The sequence below is a fragment of the Ranitomeya imitator genome, chromosome 6, assembly GCF_032444005.1.
Source record: "Ranitomeya imitator isolate aRanImi1 chromosome 6, aRanImi1.pri, whole genome shotgun sequence".
Taxonomy (NCBI): domain Eukaryota; kingdom Metazoa; phylum Chordata; class Amphibia; order Anura; family Dendrobatidae; genus Ranitomeya; species Ranitomeya imitator.
In genome coordinates this window covers 175,770,664-175,790,944 of record NC_091287.1, presented here as the reverse complement: position 1 = coordinate 175,790,944, position 20,281 = coordinate 175,770,664, and the positions used below count along the sequence as shown (strand labels likewise).

Here is a 20,281-nt window from a genome sequence, read left to right as displayed (position 1 = left end):
GCCATCCCGTTCGCCCAACTCCCAACTCCATCCTTAGTCCCTGCAACACGCACTCTTGGATGCAAGGGACAAGAGTCCTTTTTCCCTCGATCGTCCATGTCGACTGACCCCTCAGGTCAAGCAGGCACTCCAGTGGTGGACTCTCTGGTCATCTCTCCTTCAAGGGAAGTCCTTTCTCCTGGTCCTTGGCTGGGGAGCTCTTTTTCGTCATCACACTGCCCAGGGGAGTTGGTCCCCACAAGAAACTCGTCTTCTCATCAATGTCCTGGAGATCAGAGCGATTTGGCTGTCCCTGCATCAGTTCCATAGTCTCCTAGCAGTCCGGCCCATCCGTATCCAGTCGGACAATTCCACAGCTGTACATCAATCAAGGTGGCACTCGCAGCAAAGCCGCAATGCGCGAGGTGGAACACATCCTTCGCTGGGCTGAAAGGAACCACTCGGTCATATCGGCCATTCACGTTCCAGGAGAGGAGAATTGGGCTGCGGATTTCCTCAGCCGTCAGGGCCTGACCTCGGGAGAGTGGTCTCTCCATCAGGAAATTTTCCAGCAGATCTGCCCTCACTGGGGGACTCCGGACATAGACCTGATGGCTTCTTGGTTCCGTGCCAAGGTACCCGAGTTTGTGGCCCGATCTCGGGACCCGAGAGCCATCGGGGTGGACGTGCTGGTCCTCCCCTGGAGTCACTTCCGTCTTCCATGTTTCCCCCCCTTACCCTTGATTCTGAATGTCATCAGGAAGATCAAGGTGGAGGCGGTACCGGTGATTCTCATTGCCCTGGACTGGCCACGCAGAGCGTGGTACGTAGAACTTGTTGGTAGCAGACGTCCCTTGGCGACTTCCAGATCGGCCGGATCTGCTTTCTCAGGGTCCGATTTACCACCAGAATTCAGGGGCCCTATGTTTGATGGCTTGGCTGTTGAATCCTGGGTTCTGACTCAAGCGGGTTTTTCCTGCAAAGTAGTTTCCACCATGATCAATGCTCGAAAGCCGGTGTCCGTGCGTATCTATCATCGGATCTGGAAAATCTTCTTCGACTAGTGTAGAAGCAGAGGTCATCCTTCAATTTCAACATTCCCACCATTTTGGAATTTCTTGAGTCCAGTCTGGACTTGGGTCTAGTGCCGAGTTCCCTCAAAGGGCAGGTCTCGGCCTTGTCTGTCCTGTTCCAGCGTAACTTCCAAACCCCAGGTGAAAACATTCTTCCAAGGAGTCTCCCACGTGGTACCTCCCTATAGAGCGTGTCTAGACGTCTGGGACCTTAATTTTGTCCTGGGTGTCCTACAAGACTTTCCCTTCGAGCAATTGCAGGATTTATCCCTATCTTTCCTCTCATGAAAGGTTGCCTTCCTTGTAGCGATTACTTCGATCAAAAGAGTCTCAGAGTTAGCTGCTCTTTCCTGTCAAGCTCCCTTTCTGGTTTTTCACCGCGACAAGGTGAACCTCAGACTATCTCTGTCCTTCCTTCCTAAGATGGTGTCTTCTTTTCACCTTTATGAGGATATCGTGCTTCCCTCGTTTTGTCCTGCTCCGGTTCATCGAGTGGAAAAGGCTTTTCATTCTTTAGATCTTGTGAGGGCTCTTAGGAAGTACGGATCTGGGACCGCACCTTTTCGCCAGATGGATGCCCTGTTCGTGCTCCCGGTGGGACACCGGAAGGGATTGGCCGCTTCTAAGTCGACAATAGCCAGATGTATTCGGTCGACTATTCAAGAAGCTTACCGTGTCATAAGCAAGCTGATTCCAGCGGGGATCAAGGCACACTCCACTCGGTCAGTAGGCGCTTCATGGGCCATTTGGCATCAAGCTTATGCGGAGCAGGTTTGCAAAGCAGTGACCTGGTGTAGCCTGCACACTTTCTCAAAGCATTATGATGTTCATACTCAGGCATCTGCAGGCGCGAGCCTGGTAGATGTATCTTGCAGGCAGCGGTAGCGCATCTTTAGATAGCAGGTGCTGGGAGCTTACTCTGTTATGTTGTTTGGGACGTCCCACAGTCCTGTGTCCCCCAATGTGGTGAAGGAGAAATAGGGATTTTTGTGTGCTCGCCGTAAAATCCTTTTCTCCGTGCCACTCATTGGGGAACACAGCACCCACTCTTTTGGCCTGTTGCCTATGATGAGTGTTATAGTTTTGACATATTGTACCTATGGTTAATTTTTGATAATCTCTTACTGATTGGTCACTGAACTGGTTCTATCTGGAGCCAGTGGGTGGTGTATACTGCAGAGGAGGAGCTAACCCTTTTTTGTATTTACTTAGTGTCAGCCTCCTAGTGGCAGCAGCACACACCCACGGTCCTGTGTCCCCCAATGAGTGGCTCGGAGAAAAGTATTTTACAGTGAGTACACAAAAATCCCTTTTTTGTGCAAACCAAAGGATCATTTCACCTGGTAAATGAGCATTTTACTCGTTCATCCAGTGATGATCATTTAGTATCATGAAGCGAAAGTTACTTGTAATCGTGCAGTGTAAATGGACCCTAAAACAAAAGGAACAGGCAGAGAAGAATAATGTCTTGAGCATCAAATAGCCTACCCCGCCAGCGGCACCAGTAGAGAATATTCACTTGTTGTCCTCCTGTGAGATCACTACAAACAGCCCGCACCTACCAGCAGATGACGCATTTGGTCGGGCACAGGCAATTCCCCAGGATACAGCTGAGTCGTGATTTTAAGGTTATCTCTGCAGAGCAACATTTTGTAAAACACATCTAATTGTGAAAATGGTTTATTTTCCTTTATTTATCTATTAAACAACTCTTTTGTTCATGGGACAACTTTAAGGCATCTCATAAATTAACCAACTACCGTATATACTCGAGTATAAGCCGACCCGAGTATAAGCCGACCCCCCTAATTTTGCCACAAAAAACTGGGAAAACTTATTGACTCGAGTATAAGCCTGGGGTGGAAATGCAGCAGCTACCGGTGAATTTCAAAAATAAAAATAGATCATTATTTCCCCCTAGCTGTGCCATGTAGTGCTCTGCACCGTTCATTATTTCCCCATAGCTGTGCCATATAGTGCTCTGCACCGTTCATTATTTCCCCATAGCTGTGCCATATAGTGCTCTACACCGTTCATACTGCCCCATAGCTGTACCATATAGTGCTCTGCACCGTTCATACTGCCCCATAGCTGTGCCATATAGTGCTCTGCACCGTTCATACTGCCCCATAGCTGTGCCATATAGTGCTCTGCACCGTTCATACTGCCCCATAGCTGTGCCATATAGTTCTCTGCACCGTTCATACTGCCCCATAGCTGTGCCATATAGTACTCTGCACCGTTCATACTGCCCCATAGCTGTGCCATATAGTGCTCTGCACCGTTCATACTACCCCATAGCTGTGTCATATAGTGCTCTGCACCGTTCATACTGCCCCATAGCTGTGCCATATAGTGCTCTGCACCGTTCATACTGCCCCATAGCTGTACCATATAGTGCTCTGCACCGTTCATACTGCCCCATAGCTGTACCATATAGTACTCTGCACCGTTCATACTGCCCCATAGCTCTGCCATATAGTGCTCTGCACCGTTCATACTGCCCAATAGCTGTGCCATATAGTGCTCTGCACCGTTCATACTGCTCCATAGCTGTGCCATATACTACTCTGCACCGTTCATACTGCCCCATAGCTGTGCCCCATATAGTGCTCTGCACCGTTCACATTGCCCCATAGATGCTCCACATACAGTTAGGTCCATATATATTTGGACAGAGACAACATTTTTCGAATTTTGGTTATAGACATTACCACAATGAATTTTAAACAAAACAATTCAGATGCAGTTGAAGTTCAGACTTTCAGCTTTCATTTGAGGGTATCCACATTAAAATTGGATGAAGGGTTTGGGAGTTTCAGCTCCTTAACATGTGCCACCCGGTTTTTAAAGGGACCAAAAGTAATTGGACAATTGACACCAAGGCTATTTCATGGACAGGTGTGGGCAACCCCTTCGTTATGTCATTCTCAATTAAGCAGGTAAAAGGCCTGGAGTTGATTTGAGGTGTGGTGCTTGCATTTGGAAGGTTTTGCTGTGAAGTAAACATGCGGTCAAAGGAGCTCTCCATGCAGGTGAAACAAGCCATCTTTAAGCTGCGAAAACAGAGAAAACCCATCCGAGAAATTGCTACAATATTAGGAGTGGCAAAATCTACAGTTTGGTACACCCTGAGAAAGAAAGAAAGCACTGGTGAACTCATTAATGCAAAAAGACCTGGGAGCCCACGGAAGACAACAGTGGTGGATGATCGCAGAATAATCTCCATGGTGAAGAGAAACCCCTTCACAACAGCCAACCAAGTGAACAACACTCTCTAGGAGGTTGGCGTATCGATATCCAAATCTACCATAAAGAGAAGACTGCATGAAAGTAAATACAGAGGGTTCACTGCACGGTGCAAGCCACTCATAAGCATCAAGAACAAAAAGGCTAAAAAACATCTAAAAAAGCCAGCATAGTTCTGGAAGAACATTCTATGGACAGATGAAACCAAGATCAACCTCTACCAGAATGATGGAAAGAGAAAAGTATGGTGAAGGCGTGGTACAGCTCATGATCCAAAGCATACTACATCATCTGTAACACACGGCGGAGGCAGTGTGATGGCCTGGGCATGCATGGCTGCCAGTGGCACTGGGTCATTAGTGTTTATTGATGATGTGACACAGGACAGAAGCAGCCATATGAATTCTGAGGTATTCAGAGACATACTGTGTGCTCAGATCCAGCCAAATGCAGCCAAACTGATTGGTCGTTATTTCATACTACAGATGGACAATGACCCAAAACTTAAAGCCAAAGCAACCCAGGAGTTTATTAAAGCAAAGAAGTGGAATATTCTTGAATGGCAAAGTCAGTCACCTGATCCCAACCCAATTGAGCATGCATTTAACTTTTTAAAGACTAAACTTCAGAAGAAAGGCCCACAAACAAACAGCAACTGAAAAACCACCGCAGTCAAGGCCTGGCAGAGCATCAAAAAGGAGGAAACACAGCGTCTGATGATGTCCATGAGTTCAAGACTTCAGGCAGTCATTGCCAACAAAGGGTTTTCAACCAAGTACTAAAAGTGAACATTTTATTTAAAATTATTGAATCTGTCCAATTACTTTTGGTCCCTTTAAAAACAGGGTGGCACATGTTAAGGAGCTGAAACTCCTAAACCCTTCATCCAATTTTTATGTGGATAACCTCAAATGAAAGCTGAAAGTCTGAACTTCAACTGCATCTGAATTGTTTTGTTTAAAATTCATTGTGGTAATATCTATAACCAAAATTAAAAAAATGTTGTCTCTGTCCAAATATATATGGACCTAACTGTAAATCTGTGCCGCTGCTGCCGCTGCAATAAAAAAAAAAAAATGCCATACTCACCTCTCTTGCTTGCAGCTCCCAGCGTCTCGTCCCGGCGTCTCTGCGCACTGACTGATCAGGCAGAGGGCGGCGCGCACACTATATGCGTCATCGCGCCCTCTGACCTGAACAGTCAGAGCGGAGCGACGCCGGGAAGATGGAGCGACGCCCGGCGTGTGGAACGGGGACAGGTAAATATGTAATACTTACCTGCTCCCGGCGTCCGGCTCCTTCTCCCGGACAGCTGTCTTCGGTGCCGCAGCTTCTTCCTCTATCAGTGGTCACCGGCACCGCTGATTAGAGAAATGAATAGGCGGCTCCACCCCTATGGGAGGTGGAGCCGCTTATTCATTTCTCTAATGAGCGGTCCCACGTGACCGCTGAAGAGGGGAAGAGCTGCAGCACAGAAGACCGTGGGACGGCAGGGGGAGCGCCAGGATCGCTGGAAGCAGGTAAGTATGCCTCAGCGCCCTCACCCGCCGACCCTGCCACCCACCTTGACTCGAGTATAAGCCGAGAGGGGCACTTTCAGCCCAAAAATTTGGGCTGAAAATCTCGGCTTATACTCAAGTATATACGGTAGTTGATAATTCAAGGTTTACAGATAAACATTGGAGACTGATACGGTATTTAGTAACTAATACAATGTAAGCTTACTATTAATGTTTTAGCAATGTTAAGATTTTTCCTTTTTTAATTGAAGACATATGTTAAGGAAAGCTTGTAAAGAGAAGACTATGTTCTTTTTCTGGTTGACACTTCTGCTAATATGCCTGTTTTGTAAATAGGGGATGCCAATAGACAAATTGGTGAATACAAGTTTAAACTTTCAAAAGCGGAACAAGATATTACCACTTTAGAACAGAATGTAAGTACTTTTTCTATCCACTTTCTTATTGCTTACACTCGCACAGTTGTATAAAGCATTCTACATTTAGTTGAAACATTAATCTGTCACTATTTCTGCTTCCTAATGTTTCCTGGATGCATTTAGTGCTGACTTTTACACAGATGCTGTTTATAGAAAATACAGTTTGGCAGAATTCAGACTGTGTAAATAATAAGGTTAAACCGCTCCATATAAATCCTGTGTATTTAGATACTAATGACAAATGGATGGAAATAAGCATCCTCTGTGACTGCGTGTACACAGTGTGCATAGGCTGTGAAGGAAATAAGTATTTGATCCCTTGCTGATTTTGTAAGTTTGCCCACTGACAAAGACATGAACAGTCTATAATTTTAAGGATAGGTTAATTTTAACTTTGAAAGATAGAATAAGAAAAATAAAATCCAGAAAATCACATTGTATAAATTATATAAATGTATTTGCATTTTACAGTGACAAATAGGTATTTGATCCCTCCGGCAAACAAGACTTAATGCTTGGTGGCAAAACCTTTGTTGGCAAGCACAGCAGACCTTTTTTGTTGTAGATGATGAGGTTTGCGCACATGTCAGGAGGAATTTTTGTCCACTCCTCTTTGCAGATCATCTCTAAATCATTAAGATTTTGAGGCTGTCACTTGGCAACTCGAAACTTCAGCTCCCTCCATAAGTTTTCTATGGGATTAATGTCTGGAGACTGGCTAGGCCACTCCATGACATTAATGTGCTTCTTTTTGAGCCACTCCTTTGTTGCCTTGGCTGTATATTTTGGGTCATTGTTTTGCTGGAAGACCCAGCCACGACCCATTTTAATGTCCTGGCAGAGGGAAGGAGGTTGTCACTCAGGATTTTACTGTACATGGCTCCATCCATTCTCCCATTGATGCGGTGAAGTAGTCCTGTGCCCTTAGCAGAGAAACACCCCCAAAACATAATGTTTCCACCTCCATTCTTGACAATAGGGACAGTGTTCTTTGGGTCATAGGCCGCATTTGTCTTCCTCCAAACACGGCAAGTTGAGTTAATGCCAAAGACCTCAATTTTTGTCTCATCTGACTAGAGCACCTTCTCCCAATCACTAACAGAATCATCCAGGTGTTCATTGGCAAACTTCAGACAGGTTTGCAAATGTGCCTTCTTGAGCAGGGGGACTTTGCGGGCACTGCAGGATTTTAAACCTTTAAGGCACAATGTGTTATCAATGATTTTCTTGGTCCAGCTGCCTTGAGATCATTAACAAGCTCTCCCCATGTAGTTTTAGGCTGATCTCGCACCTTCCTCATGATCAAGGATATCCCACGAGGTGAGATTTTGCATGGTGCCACAGATCGATGTCGATTGAGTCATTTTGTATTTCTTACATTTTCTTACTATTGCACCAACACTTTGTCACCCAGCGTCTTACTTATGGTTTTGTAGCCAATTGCAGCTTTGTGCAGGTCTACGATCTTGTCCCTGACATCCTTAAAAAAAGATCTTTGGTCTTGCCCATATTGTGAAGGTTAGAGTCTGACTGATTAATTGAGTCTGTGGACAGGAGTCTTTTATAAAGATGACTATGTAATACAGATAACTGTCTTTAACCGCTTCATGACCTTGGGATTTTCCGTTTTTCCGTGTTCGTTTTTCGCTCCCCTCCTTCCCAGAGCCATAACTTTTTTATTTTTCTGTCAATATGGCCATGTGAGGGCTTATTTTTTGCGGGACGAGTTTTACTCATGGACGACATCATTGGTTTTACCATGTCATGTACTGGAAAACAGGAAAAAAATTCCAAGTGCGGTGAAATTGCAAAAAAAAGTGCAATGCCAAATTTGTTTTTTGATTGGCTTGTTTGCTAGATTCAGTAAATGCTAAAACTGACCTGCCATTTTGATTCTCCAGGTCATTACGAGTTCATAGACACCAAACATGCCTAGGTTCTTTTTTATCTAAATGGTGAAAAAAATTCCAAGTGCGGTGAAATTGCAAAAAAAGTGCAATGCCACATTTGTTTTTTGATTGGCTTGTTTGCTAGATTCAGTAAATGCTAAAACTGACCTGCCATTTTGATTCTCCAGGTCATTACGAGTTCATAGACCCCAAACATGCCTAGGTTCTTTTTTATCTAAGTGGTAAAAAAAATTCCAAACTTTGCTAAAAAAAAAAAAAAAAAAAAAAATGCGCCATTTTCCGATACCCGTAGCGTCTCCATTTTTCGTGATCTGGGGTTGGGTAATGGCTTATTTTTGCGTGCCGAGATGATGTTTTTAGTGATACCACTTTTGAGCAGATATGTTCTTTTGATCGCTCGTTATTGCATTTTAATGCAATGTTGCGGCGACCAAAAAAACGTAATTCTGGCCTTTCGAATTTTTTTCTCGCTACGCCATTCAACGATCGGGTTAATCCTTTTTTTATTGATAGATCGGGTGATTCTGAACGCGGCGATACCAAATATGTGTAGATTTGATTTTTTTCTTTATTTTTTTTATTTTGAATGGGGCGAAAGGGGGGTGATTTAAAGTTTTAGATTTTTTTTTATTTTTTTCACATTTTTTTAACTTTTTTTTTTCACTTTTGCCATGCTTCAAGAGCCTCCATGGGAGGCTAGAAGCTGGCACAACTCGATTGGCACAGCTACATAGCAGCGATCATCAGATCGCTGCTATGCAGCTGAATTGCAGGCTTGCTGTGAGCGCCGACCATAGGGTGGCGCTCACAGCAGGCCGGCATCAGTAACCATAGAGGTTTCAAGGACCTCTATGGTTACTGTCCTGACGCATCGCTGACCCCCGATCATGTGACGGGGGTCGGCGATGCGCTCATTTCCAGCCCGATGGCCGGAAGCGCCGGTTAAATGCCGCTGTCAGCGTTTGACAGCGGCATTTAACTAGTTAATAGCGGCCGGTGGATCGCGATTCCACCTGTCGCTATTGCGGGCACATGTCAGCTGACATGTCCCGGCTTTGATGTGGGCTCACCGCCGGAGCCCGCATCGAAGCGGGGGTTCTGACCTCGGACGTACTATCCCGTCTGAGGTCAGAAAGGGGTTAATGCAGGTAACGAGTTGATTAGGAGCATCTAACTGGGTCTGTAGGACCTGAACTCTTAATGGTTGGTAGGGGATCAAATACTTATTTCTCACTGCAAATTGCAAGGGATCAAATAATTATTTCCTTCACTTTAGCTGACACCCACATAAATCAGCTGTAATCAAAGGAAGCTCGAATTGATACTGTTTTTCACCTAATTAATTTGGATCAATAGTACGGTAATTGCAGCATGTAAGCAATTAAGCAAAGAGATACATGGTTCTTATGGTTTGTCATTGCAGCCTGAGGCCTAGTAAGGTGCACTATGTCTACCATGTCAGCACGCTTGCCTGTGGTGTGACTTAATCGACGATTGAATTGAAAAATCTAAAAACATTTACAATAAACACATATTTGGTATAGATATAAGTATAATTGTCTAAAGCTTTAAAATCTCAATTTATCCTTCTTGGCGAATGTCTGAAGCATAATGAATAAATAGAAACGCCAGAATTGCCGTAGTTATACTTATCAGAGTATGGTAGCACAAACTGAATTATTTAACTTTTTTTTATTTTTTAAAAGTAGTAACACAAAGAAAGCATTGAAATTCATCATGGCTGAACCCTAAAATGACATTTTCTCAGACGCTTCATTGGGGAACACACGAACCATAGATTATATGCAGCCATTTAGAGGTTGACATTAAGGAATACATCTTAGAGAAAAAGCTGAGTCCTCCCCAATAAGCTACACTTCGCAGCTAACACCAGCTATTCAGCTTAGCTTAGCGCTGAGTGGGAGGCAGACACAGGGTTAAGCCTCAGATCTGTCTTTACCTTTCATAGGTATCAGAAAGACTGTTAAGCTTTAGTCACACTAAATGACTTGCCAACGATCACGACCAGCGATACGACCTGGCCGTGATCGTTGGTAAGTCGTTGTGTGGTCGCTGGGGAGCTGTCACACAGACAGCTCTCTCCAGCGACCAACGATCAGGGGAAAGACTTCGGCATCGTTGAAACTGTCTTCAACGATGCCGAAGTCCCCCTGCAGCACCCGGGTAACCAGGGTAAACATCGGGTTACTAAGTGCAGGGCCACGCTTAGTAACCCGATATTTACCATGGTTACCATTGTTAAAGTAAAAAAAAACACTACATACTCACATTCTGATGTCTGTCACGTCCCCCGCCAGCGTCCACAGGGTTAAAACTGCTTTCGGCGAGAGCGCTGCTAATGCACGTGCTGGTGCCGAGAGCTTCCCTGCACTGACTGTCAGCGCCGGCAGTAACAGCGGTGACGTCACCGCTGTGCTCTGCTTTACGGCCGGCGCTGACACATTAGCAGCGCTCCTGCCCGAAAGCAGTTTTAACCCTGTGGACGCCGGGGGACGTGACAGACATCAGAATGTGAGTATGTACTGTTTTTTTTTTTTTTTTTTTTACTTTTACAATGGTAACCAGGGTAAATATCGGGTTACTAAGTGCGGCCCTGCGCTTAGTAACCCGATATTTACCCTGGTTACAAGTGAACACATCGCTGGATCGGCGGCACACACGCCGATCCAGCAATGACAGCGGGTGATCAGCGACCAAATAATGGTCCTGATCATTCCCCAACGACCAATGATCTCCCAGCAGGGGCCTGATCGTTGGTCGCTGTCACACATAACGAGATCGTTAGCGGGATCGTTGCTACGTCACCAAAAGCGTGACGTTGCAACGATATCATTAACGATATCGTTATGTTTGACTCCCCCTTTAGATACGCAGTTTGGAAAGCTTTGGGCTCTTCTGATTAGATTGGTCTGAGTAAGATTAGGGAACAACAGTCTTAAACGTTTCTATCATTCCAGTTAGAAGCCTTTGTTTGTAGTGCTCTTATGGATTATCCCCATGGGATAAGAGATGGCTTGCTGGGAACTCCAGCGATCCCAAAAATGAAGAGCGCTGTACTTTTCTGTTCCTGCCAAACTATTGAAAATGAATAATTGAAGGCCAAGCACATGTTTGCTCTGTTCAAGACGAGCTGCACAATAACACTTAAAGCAGAAAGGTGTTTTATAATTTCATATAATCATGAAACATTTCTCACACACACTTCCCTTGCAGTTGTGGGCCGGATGTTCGTGTGTGTGTGTTTATATCTACATGAGATACTGATTTGTCTCTTATCCGAAGTCATATTGCAAGACTCGTTAAAGGGTTGATTGTGACTTGTAGGATCCAATAGGTGGCGCTATAGAGTTCAAGTTTTCTTTTTCTCTTAAGAGGCAATTTGCATATTACATTTCCCAGAGGAGCATTGCACGGCGAATAAGCCTCCTTGCCTTGACAAGCCAGAGCTGGTATGTCACTCTCCACAAGGAGAATCCTTACCCCTTAGACCTCAGTCCAGAGCCTCTCACCTAGCCTAATGAGTTCCCATGTTTTGCGCTGACAAGGGCCAACAGCCCGAAACGCCGTGTCTGCGAATTGAGATACTGATTTGGCTGTAATCCTAAGTCATATTGCAAAACTCCTTAAAGGGTTGATTTGACTTTTAGGATTGCTACTTCCAATAGATGGCGCTATAGAGTTCAAGTCCTCTTTTTGTCTAAAGAGGCAATTTGCATATATCTACATGTATCCTTAATCAATCTGTAACTTCTATACTTAAACGGTAAGTTGATGGTTTTTATGTTTTAAATAGTTTTTATTTTTCTAATCCATATTTTCTAGGTTCTTAGGCTTGAAGGACAAGTGGTGAGATATAAATCATCAGCAGAAAATGCTGAGAAAGTAGAAGATGAACTTAAAGCAGAAAAAAGAAGACTTCAGAGAGAGGTATAAAAAATACCTAGAGAAGTAGCTTTACGTGGTTGCCTTCCGTCTCAGTTTTATGTGTGTAAACTGACAGCAACTTTTAGAAAATGCCATTCCAGGAGGTGTTTTTAAAGAGTAGCCATCACCAATCTGGGTCTACTCCTTTTATTTAATAAATTGGTGGGCAGCATCAGATGATTTCTCTAAATATAGCCTAGTAACAAAACCCTCAGAAGTGTTTCAAAGGTCCCCCGAAGGACCCCAACTTTCTAATGTTCTAACCGGTTGGTAACGGCTTAAATAAGGTACACAGCAACACTGGTTTAGTGGAATGAGCTACAGCTCTGTGTGCCAGGATCCTACAACTCTGAAGTTCAGGGGTACATTGAGCATTTTTGAGGAGTTTTTTTACTATATTTAGACAAATCACCAAACTAGGGTTGCCCAACATTTTAAATTAAATAAAAGGGAAGTCCTTTTAATAACAGTTACAATTAAATACAATGTGGAGTACAAACAAAACTTTAGTGCTGCAAGAAGTAGCAATGACTTGTGAGGAGCGGTGTCAACATGTGTTTAACTTTACCCACATTTTGGTGGGCTACTGGCTATTATTACTCCTGTAAAAGAATGGCTATTAGTTTTGGAGTGTTCATAGCTGTAGAAGAAGAATGGCTACATGAAATGCATGGGGTGCATTAACCCCTTCATGACCTTGGGATTTTTTGTTTTTCCGTGTTCGTTTTTCACTCCCCTCCTTCCCAGAGCCATAACTTTTTTATTTTTCCGTCAATTTGGCCATGTGAGGGCTTATTTTTTGCGGGACGAGCTGTACTTTTGAACGACATCATTGGTTTTAGCATGTCGTGTACTAGAAAACGGGAAAAAAATTCCAAGTGCGGTGAAATTGCAAAAAAAAGTGCAATCCCACACTTGTTTTTTGTTTGGCTTTTTTGCTAGGTTCACTAAATGCTAAAACTGACCTGCCATTATGATTCTCCAGGTCAGTACGAGTTCATAGACACCTAACATGACTAGGTTATTTTTTATCTAAGTGGTGAAAAAAAATTCCAAACTTTGCTTAAAAAAAAAAAAATTGCGCCATTTTCCGATACTCGTAGCGTCTCCATTTTTCGTGATCTGGGGTCGGTTGAGGGCTTATTTTTTGCGTGCCGAGCTGGCGTTTTTAATGATAGCATTTTGGTGCAGATACGTTCTTTTGATCGCCCATTATTGCATTTTAATGCAATGTAGCGGCGACCTAAAAAACGTAATTCTGCCGTTTCGAATTTTTTTCTCGCTACGCCGTTTAGCGATCAGGTTAATGCTTTTTTTTAATTGATGGATCGGGCGATTCTGAGCGCGGCGATACCAAATATGTGTAGATTTGATTTTTTTTTTATTGATTTATTTTGATTGGGGCGAAAGGGGGGTGATTTAAACTTTTATATTTTTTTTATTTTTTTCACATTTTTTTTAACTTTTTTTTTTAACTTTTGCCATGCTTCAATAGCCTCCATGAGAGGCTAGAAGCAGGCACAACGCGATCGGCTCTGCTACATAGCAGCGATCTGCTGATCGCTGCTATGTAGCAGAAATGGAGGTGTGCTGTGAGCGCCGACCACAGGGTGGCACTCACAGCCACCGGTCATCAGTAACCATAGAGGTCTCTAGGACCTCTATGGTCACCATCCTGACGCATCGCCGACCCCCGATCATGTGACGGGGGTCGGCGATGACGTCATTTCCGGCCGCCCGGCCGGAAGCGGTAGTTAAATGCCGCTGTCTGCGATTGACAGCGGCATTTAACTAGTTAATAGGTGCGGGCAGATCGCGATTCTGCCCGCGCCTATTACGGGCACATGTCAGCTGTTCAAAACAGCTGACATGTCCCGGCTTTGATGCGGGCTCACCGCGGAGGCCTGCATCAAAGCAGGGGATCTGACCTCGGACGTACTATCCCGTCCGAGGTCAGATAGGGGTTAAAAGCGGTCGGGATACACATGATGAGAGCATTATACTGCCTCTGTACAAATCCCTGGTTAGAACGCACATGGAGTACTGTGTACAGTTTTGGGCACTGGTGCTCAGGAAGGATATAATGGAACTAGAGAGAGTACAAAGGATGGCAAAATTAATAAAGGGGATGGGGGAAATACAATACCCAGAGAGATTGGCAAAATTAGGATTATTTAGTCTAGAAAAAAGACGACTGAGGGACAATCTAATAACCATATGTAAGTATATAAGGGGACAATACAAATATCTTTCTGAGGATCTGTTTATACCAAGGAAGGTGAGGGTCACATGGGGGTATTCTCTGCGTCTGAAGGAGAGAAGGTTTTTCCACCAACATAGAAGAAGATTCTTTACTGTTAGGGCAGTGAGAATCTGGAATTGCTTTCCTGAGGAGGTGGTGATGGTGAACTCAGTGGAGGGGTTCAATGCCAGAAGGGCCTGTCTGGTCATGGGCTGCCTTGTCTGCTACGTTGTTAACAGAATCAGTGTTCTCAAGATACCCATACTATTACGAGTTGAGACGAAGCACAAAGTCTCTGACTCCGTTACTTACCCCAGCAGGCCACGGGTGTCATTAGATATATTGGTCTTATAGTAAATCTTCCTTTCCTCCATCCAGGGTATATTAGTAATATATCCCATCTGGTGCTTGGGGACAAGTACAGCATGGACCTGTGTGATTTCAAATGCCAGGGCTGAATTTCAGTCCCAGTCCGTACCTGGGTTCAAGAGAGGACTGGAAGTCTTCCTGGAGTGTAACAATATTGTATCTTACAGTTTTAGGTTCTTTTTTGAAGGACGTAGATCTGGGGATTTATTCTGACGGAATATAGGCTAAACTGGATGGTCAAATGTCTTTTTTCGGCCTTGCTAACTATGTTACTATAAAGCACCAGAATACAATTTGACTTTTGTTTTGTGGTTAATGTATACCTTTTATACTATCTTTAAGTCTTGAAGACTTTTTAATTGTTGAGATCTTCAACCTTGTTTCTCTTTGGTATTGATTAGCTGAAAAAAAAAATTACCGTATATAAGCCGAGATTTTCAGCCCAAATTTTTGGGCTGAAAGTGCCCCTCTCGGCTTATACTTGAGTCACGGTGGGTGGCAGGGTCGGCGGGTGAGGGGGAGAGGGCGCTGAGGCATACTTACGTAGTCTCGGCGATCCTGGCGCTGTCCCTGCAGTCCCACGGTCTTCGGGTACTGCAGCTCTTCCCCCTCTTCAGCGGTCACGTGGGACCGCTCAATAGAAAAATGAATATGGACTCCACTCCCATAGGGGTGGAGCCGCATATTCATTTCTCTAATCAGCGGTAACGGTGACCGCTGATAGAGGAAGAGGCTGCGACACCGAAGACAGTGTGACGGGCAGGGGGAGCGTCAGGAGCGCCGGGACTAGGTAAGTATCTCATATTTACCTGTCCACGATCCACACGCCGAGCGTCGCTCCATCTTCCCGGCGTCTCTCCGCACTGACTGTGCAGGTCAGAGGGCGCGATGACGCATATAGTGTGCGCGGCGCCCTCTGCCTGATCAGTCAGTGCGGAGAGACGCCGGGAGCTGCAAGCAAGAGAGATGAGTATGGCATTTTTTTTTTTTATTGCAGCAGCAATGGCAGAGCTTTCTATGGTACATCAATGGGGCAATAATGAATGTTGCAGAGCACTATATGGCAGCTATGGGGCAATAATGAACGGTGCAGAGCACTATATGGCACAGCTATGGGGCAATAATGAACGGTGCAGAGCACTATATGGCACAGCTATGGGGCAATAATGAACGGTGCAGAGCATTGTATATGGGGCACAGCTTTATATGGAGCATCTATGGGGCAATAATGAACTGTATGGAGCATTATATGGGGCTCCTGATTCAATATGGATATTCAAAAACACTTAACCTACTGATGTCTCAATTAATTTTACTTTTATTGGTATCTATTTTTATTTTTGACATTAACCGGTAGCTGCTCCATTTTCCACCCTAGGCTTATACTCGAGTAAATTTTCCCAGTTTTTTGTGGCAAAATTGGGCGGGTCGGCTTATACTTGGGTCGGCTTATATTCGAGTATATACGGTATACATTTACCTACAATATCACACGTGTTGGCATAGATAAAGGGGTGTACAGCCCTCCTGTTTGATGTGGGTGCACAAGCAAATTTAGAGGACATGAAGGACTATTATTCCACTTACACTCAGTTTCTAATGAAGGGTCTGATTATACAGAGAGCGGAACATTGTTTTCTCATGGATTACGTTCACGATAAAACACCAAGATTGAATCATACAAAAGGAGTACCAAGTCCTTTATATTTCCACACATGTTGACACCGCTCCTCAGAAGTCATAGCTACTTCTTGCAGCACTAGAGTTTTGTTTGTACTCCACATTGTATTTTTATTGTAACTGTTATTATAAAACATTTGTTATATATTATACACACTTCAAATGACTACTGACCCCCCACCATTTGCACAAAACACTGCTTTGAAGCGCACAGCTCTTGTAAGCGCATGGTATAGGCTAAAAGGTAAGTCTAGGGGGGGGAGGGGGGAGTTCACTGTTCTGGGAGATGTAGTGTACGGACCCATAGACTTACTATTACGCTAGTACACTGCTCTGTGTTCACCCTGCTTACATCTGTGCACTTCAGATCGGTATTTTGTGGGATCAGTAGGGTCTCAGGACCCAGCCCCCACCTATCAACAGCTATTTGCAGCATCTATAATATATAAAAAATTGCAATAATGCCAGTTACACTAATGATTTGTTTGCTTGATTTTCAAAAATTTCTTTTAATATGGATTTGATTTATTCAACAGCTTCGAACTACTCTGGACAAAATGGAGGAGATGGAGATGACAAATAGCCATTTAGTAAAAAGATTAGAAAAGATGAAGGCCAACCGGAATGCACTTCTGTCCCAGCAGTAAGAGGGTACTACACAACAACGTAATGCACTGCTCCACAAAACAATGCGCCTTCACTTGGTCCTACTATAGACATTCTTCCTAGCACTCCTGGTGCATATTCTGGCTGTGCCTGCCATTTTTGTGACAGCTAAGTGACTTGTCAATCTTTAATTTATGAGAGGAGTGAAGAACTAGCATTAATACGCCTTGATGATTTCTCCTTTTCAGCACACTGATTTTGGTAAATCTCTGAGCTGAGGCGCAATACGCTGGATTCCTGTTTTTTCATAGGATATTATTTTCCCTCACATTGTTATAATCAACTTTACTCACACTCATTACTTTTTGTGGTTTGCTGCTTACCTATGCTGGTGAACTGAAACTACTGCATGAAGAGGAATTTCTGCTATGAACAATGCCTATCCAATACTGTACGGATGCTGAACCGATTCCACCAGACCCCTTCCCCGGAGAAAGCAGTCATGGACTCATGAATTTAGCTTGCCAAATGCATATATGAAAGAGGAAATCTCGCAAGGAGCACCTTCTACTGAGCAAGTGCCCAGACCAATTTTGAAGTGTCTTAATATGTCACTTACAGAACTTGACAGCAGCGGGAAGGGGTTAAAACGCTAAGTGCCTTCCTCACTGTAGTTTCAGTTAATTGCTGATCAAAGCTATCCAGTGGAGTTATGCTAACATTCGTTCTTAGGAACCTTACAGTTTTGGGGGTGGGGGGAATTGTGCATTCATTAAACTTTATACATTTTGAACAAAAATACTTTTTGTAAAAATATTTTAATTTGTATACAAATTGTATAACACCAGACAGGGACTGTATATTCTTTTATTGCATGGGTGACGGCATAACTGGTAATAGTACTTTAATGCAATTAATTGGCTAACTAAGAATCGGACCCATACAGTATGTCAGATGTATTTTGTTGTACATTGAAAAATTTATAATCTGTTGCTCGAGTGTAGTGAAGTTAATAGACTAAACAGATTGCCGGGGACCTATCAGATAGAGACTTTAATGGTAATGTTATTGTTAAAGTTTCTAACTTCATATTTATTTAGGATAAGAATACCAACAATTTCTTTGCAGATGATAAAAAAAAGTTAAAGCATGAGAAAAGGGCTAATTTATAACTGCAATTTTATTTTGAAAGAAAAACGATCACAAAAATGTACCCAATTAAAAACGTTCACTTCAAACTGCCCAGTTTACAGTGATCTCATGTTTGTTTCACATTCAGTGTGTAGAAATTACGTTTCCAGTGTCTGACAGCAAAGTGTGTGTAATCTTTTCAGAGTGTTCAAAATAACCTTCAGGCTAACAGATTTCCATTGGGCATGATGGGCCCGATTCATCAAGAGCAGCGTTGTTAACACCAGTGTTGACGAGGGGACGTACTGGACTCCGAAAAAATAAAAATGAAGTGCACTCTGCTTTAGATAAGGGGTGCTGGCTCAACTTGGGTGAACCCAAAGTAAACAGAAAAAAGGAAACAGCCGCACTCAAACAATGCAATACTTTATTAATTCATGTTTATTTACAAGTGTAAGTAATACCACAGCAGGAACACTTTTTTTTAGTTTAGATAAGGTAACGATTCGACCCTTACAGAGTTTTTGTCAAAAGCTCACTGGATAGTGAATAGGTTCAATATAGAATTCTAAAGAGGATCCCCTTAAGAGCTCAGTATGGGGGAGACAGTGCGTGTCCTGCGTTTCTTGTGGTGACGTCAGAATGTACACCTCTGTGTGACTTGCCACAAATCCTTCTCCAGCCTCTACAGATTTGTGAGGTCGCAAACTACGCCTATCGTGAATTTGAGAGTGGCGGTCAACACGCCCGTGTCTCGCCTCAGCTTCATCCATTTTGGTGGAACTGGGAGAAACTTGTGTGAAAACGACAAAAGTCTCAAAACTTTGGAGCAACTCTAAGTTGCGCCTAAATTTTGAAACTTTTCAAAGCTTTTACACTAGAATTCTGGTGTGAATGCATCGATGATCCGGGCTGGATGTATTTAAAGAATTACACCAGTTTTGCATTCTTGCCTCCTGTCACACTTTTCACTTCTTTTACATACAGTCATGGCCAAAAGTATTGGCACCCCTGCAATTATGTCAGATAATACAAATTTTCTTCCTGAAAATGATTGCAAACACAAATTATTTGGTATTATCTTCATTTAATTTGTCTTAAATGAAAAAGCACAAAAGAGAATGAAGCAAAAAGCAAAACATTGATCATTTCACACAAAACTCTAATAATGGGCCAGACAAAAGTATTGGCACCCTCAGCCTAATACTTGGTTGCACAACCTTTAGCCAAAATAACTGCGACCAGCCGCTTCCGGTAACCATCAATGAGTTTCTTACAATGCTCTGCTGGAATTTTAGACCATTCTTCTTTGGCAAAGTGCTCCAGGTCCCTGATATTTGAAGGGTGCCTTCTCCAAACTGCCATTTTTAGATCTCTCCACAGGTGTTCTATGGGATTCAGGTCTGGACTCATTGCTGGCCACCTCAGAAGTCTCCAGGGCTTTCTCTCAAACCATTTTCTAGTGCTTTTTGAAGTGTGTGTTTGGGTCATTGTCCTGCTGGGAGACCCATGACCTCTGAGGGAGACCCAGCTTTCTCACACTGGGCCCTACATTATGCTGCAAAATCTGTTGGTAGTCTTCAGACTTCATAATGCCATGCACACGGTCAAGCAGTCCAGTGCTAGAGGTAGCAAAGCAACCCCAAAACATCAGGGAACCTCGGCCATGTTTGACTGTAGGGACCGTGTTCTTTTCTTTTTAATGCCTCTTTTTTTTCCTCCTATAAACTCTATGTTGATACCTTTGCCCAAAAAGCTCTACTTTTGTCTCATCTGACCAGAGAACATTCTTCCAAAACGTTTTAGGCTTTTTCAGGTAAGTTTTGGCAAACTCCAGCCTGGCTTTTTTTATGTCTCAGGGTAAGAAGTGGGGTCTTCCTGGGTCTCCTACCATACAGTCCCTTTTCATTCAGACGCCGACGGATAGTACGGGTTGACACTGTTGTACCCTCAGACTGCAGGGCAGCTTGAACTTGTTTAGATGTTAGTCGAGGTTCTTTATCCAACATCCGCACAATCTTGCGTTGAAATCTCCTGTCAATTTTTCTTTTCCGTCCACATCTAGGGAGGTTAGCCACAATGTCATGGGCTTTAAACTTCTTGATGACACTGCGCACGGTAGACACAGGAACATTCAGGTCTTTAAAGATGGACTTGT

The 20,281-nt window shown here is 43.6% G+C and overlaps 1 protein-coding gene across 4 annotated transcripts in view; it reads left to right on the top strand.

Annotated features, from left to right (window-relative positions):
* LRRFIP2 (LRR binding FLII interacting protein 2) overlaps nt 1-18,233 on the top strand; it is a 161,651-nt gene extending 143,418 nt beyond the window's left edge. For all 4 annotated transcript variants that reach the window (XM_069730321.1, XM_069730319.1, XM_069730320.1 and 1 more), the window contains 3 exons: nt 6,158-6,237; nt 11,994-12,098; nt 16,923-18,233. In XM_069730321.1, coding sequence (XP_069586422.1) covers nt 6,158-6,237; nt 11,994-12,098; nt 16,923-17,033 — 296 coding nt within the window. In that variant the 3' untranslated portion in view covers nt 17,034-18,233. The remainder of the gene's footprint in view (nt 1-6,157; nt 6,238-11,993; nt 12,099-16,922) is intronic.
* Nucleotides 18,234-20,281: the final 2,048 nt, after the last annotated feature.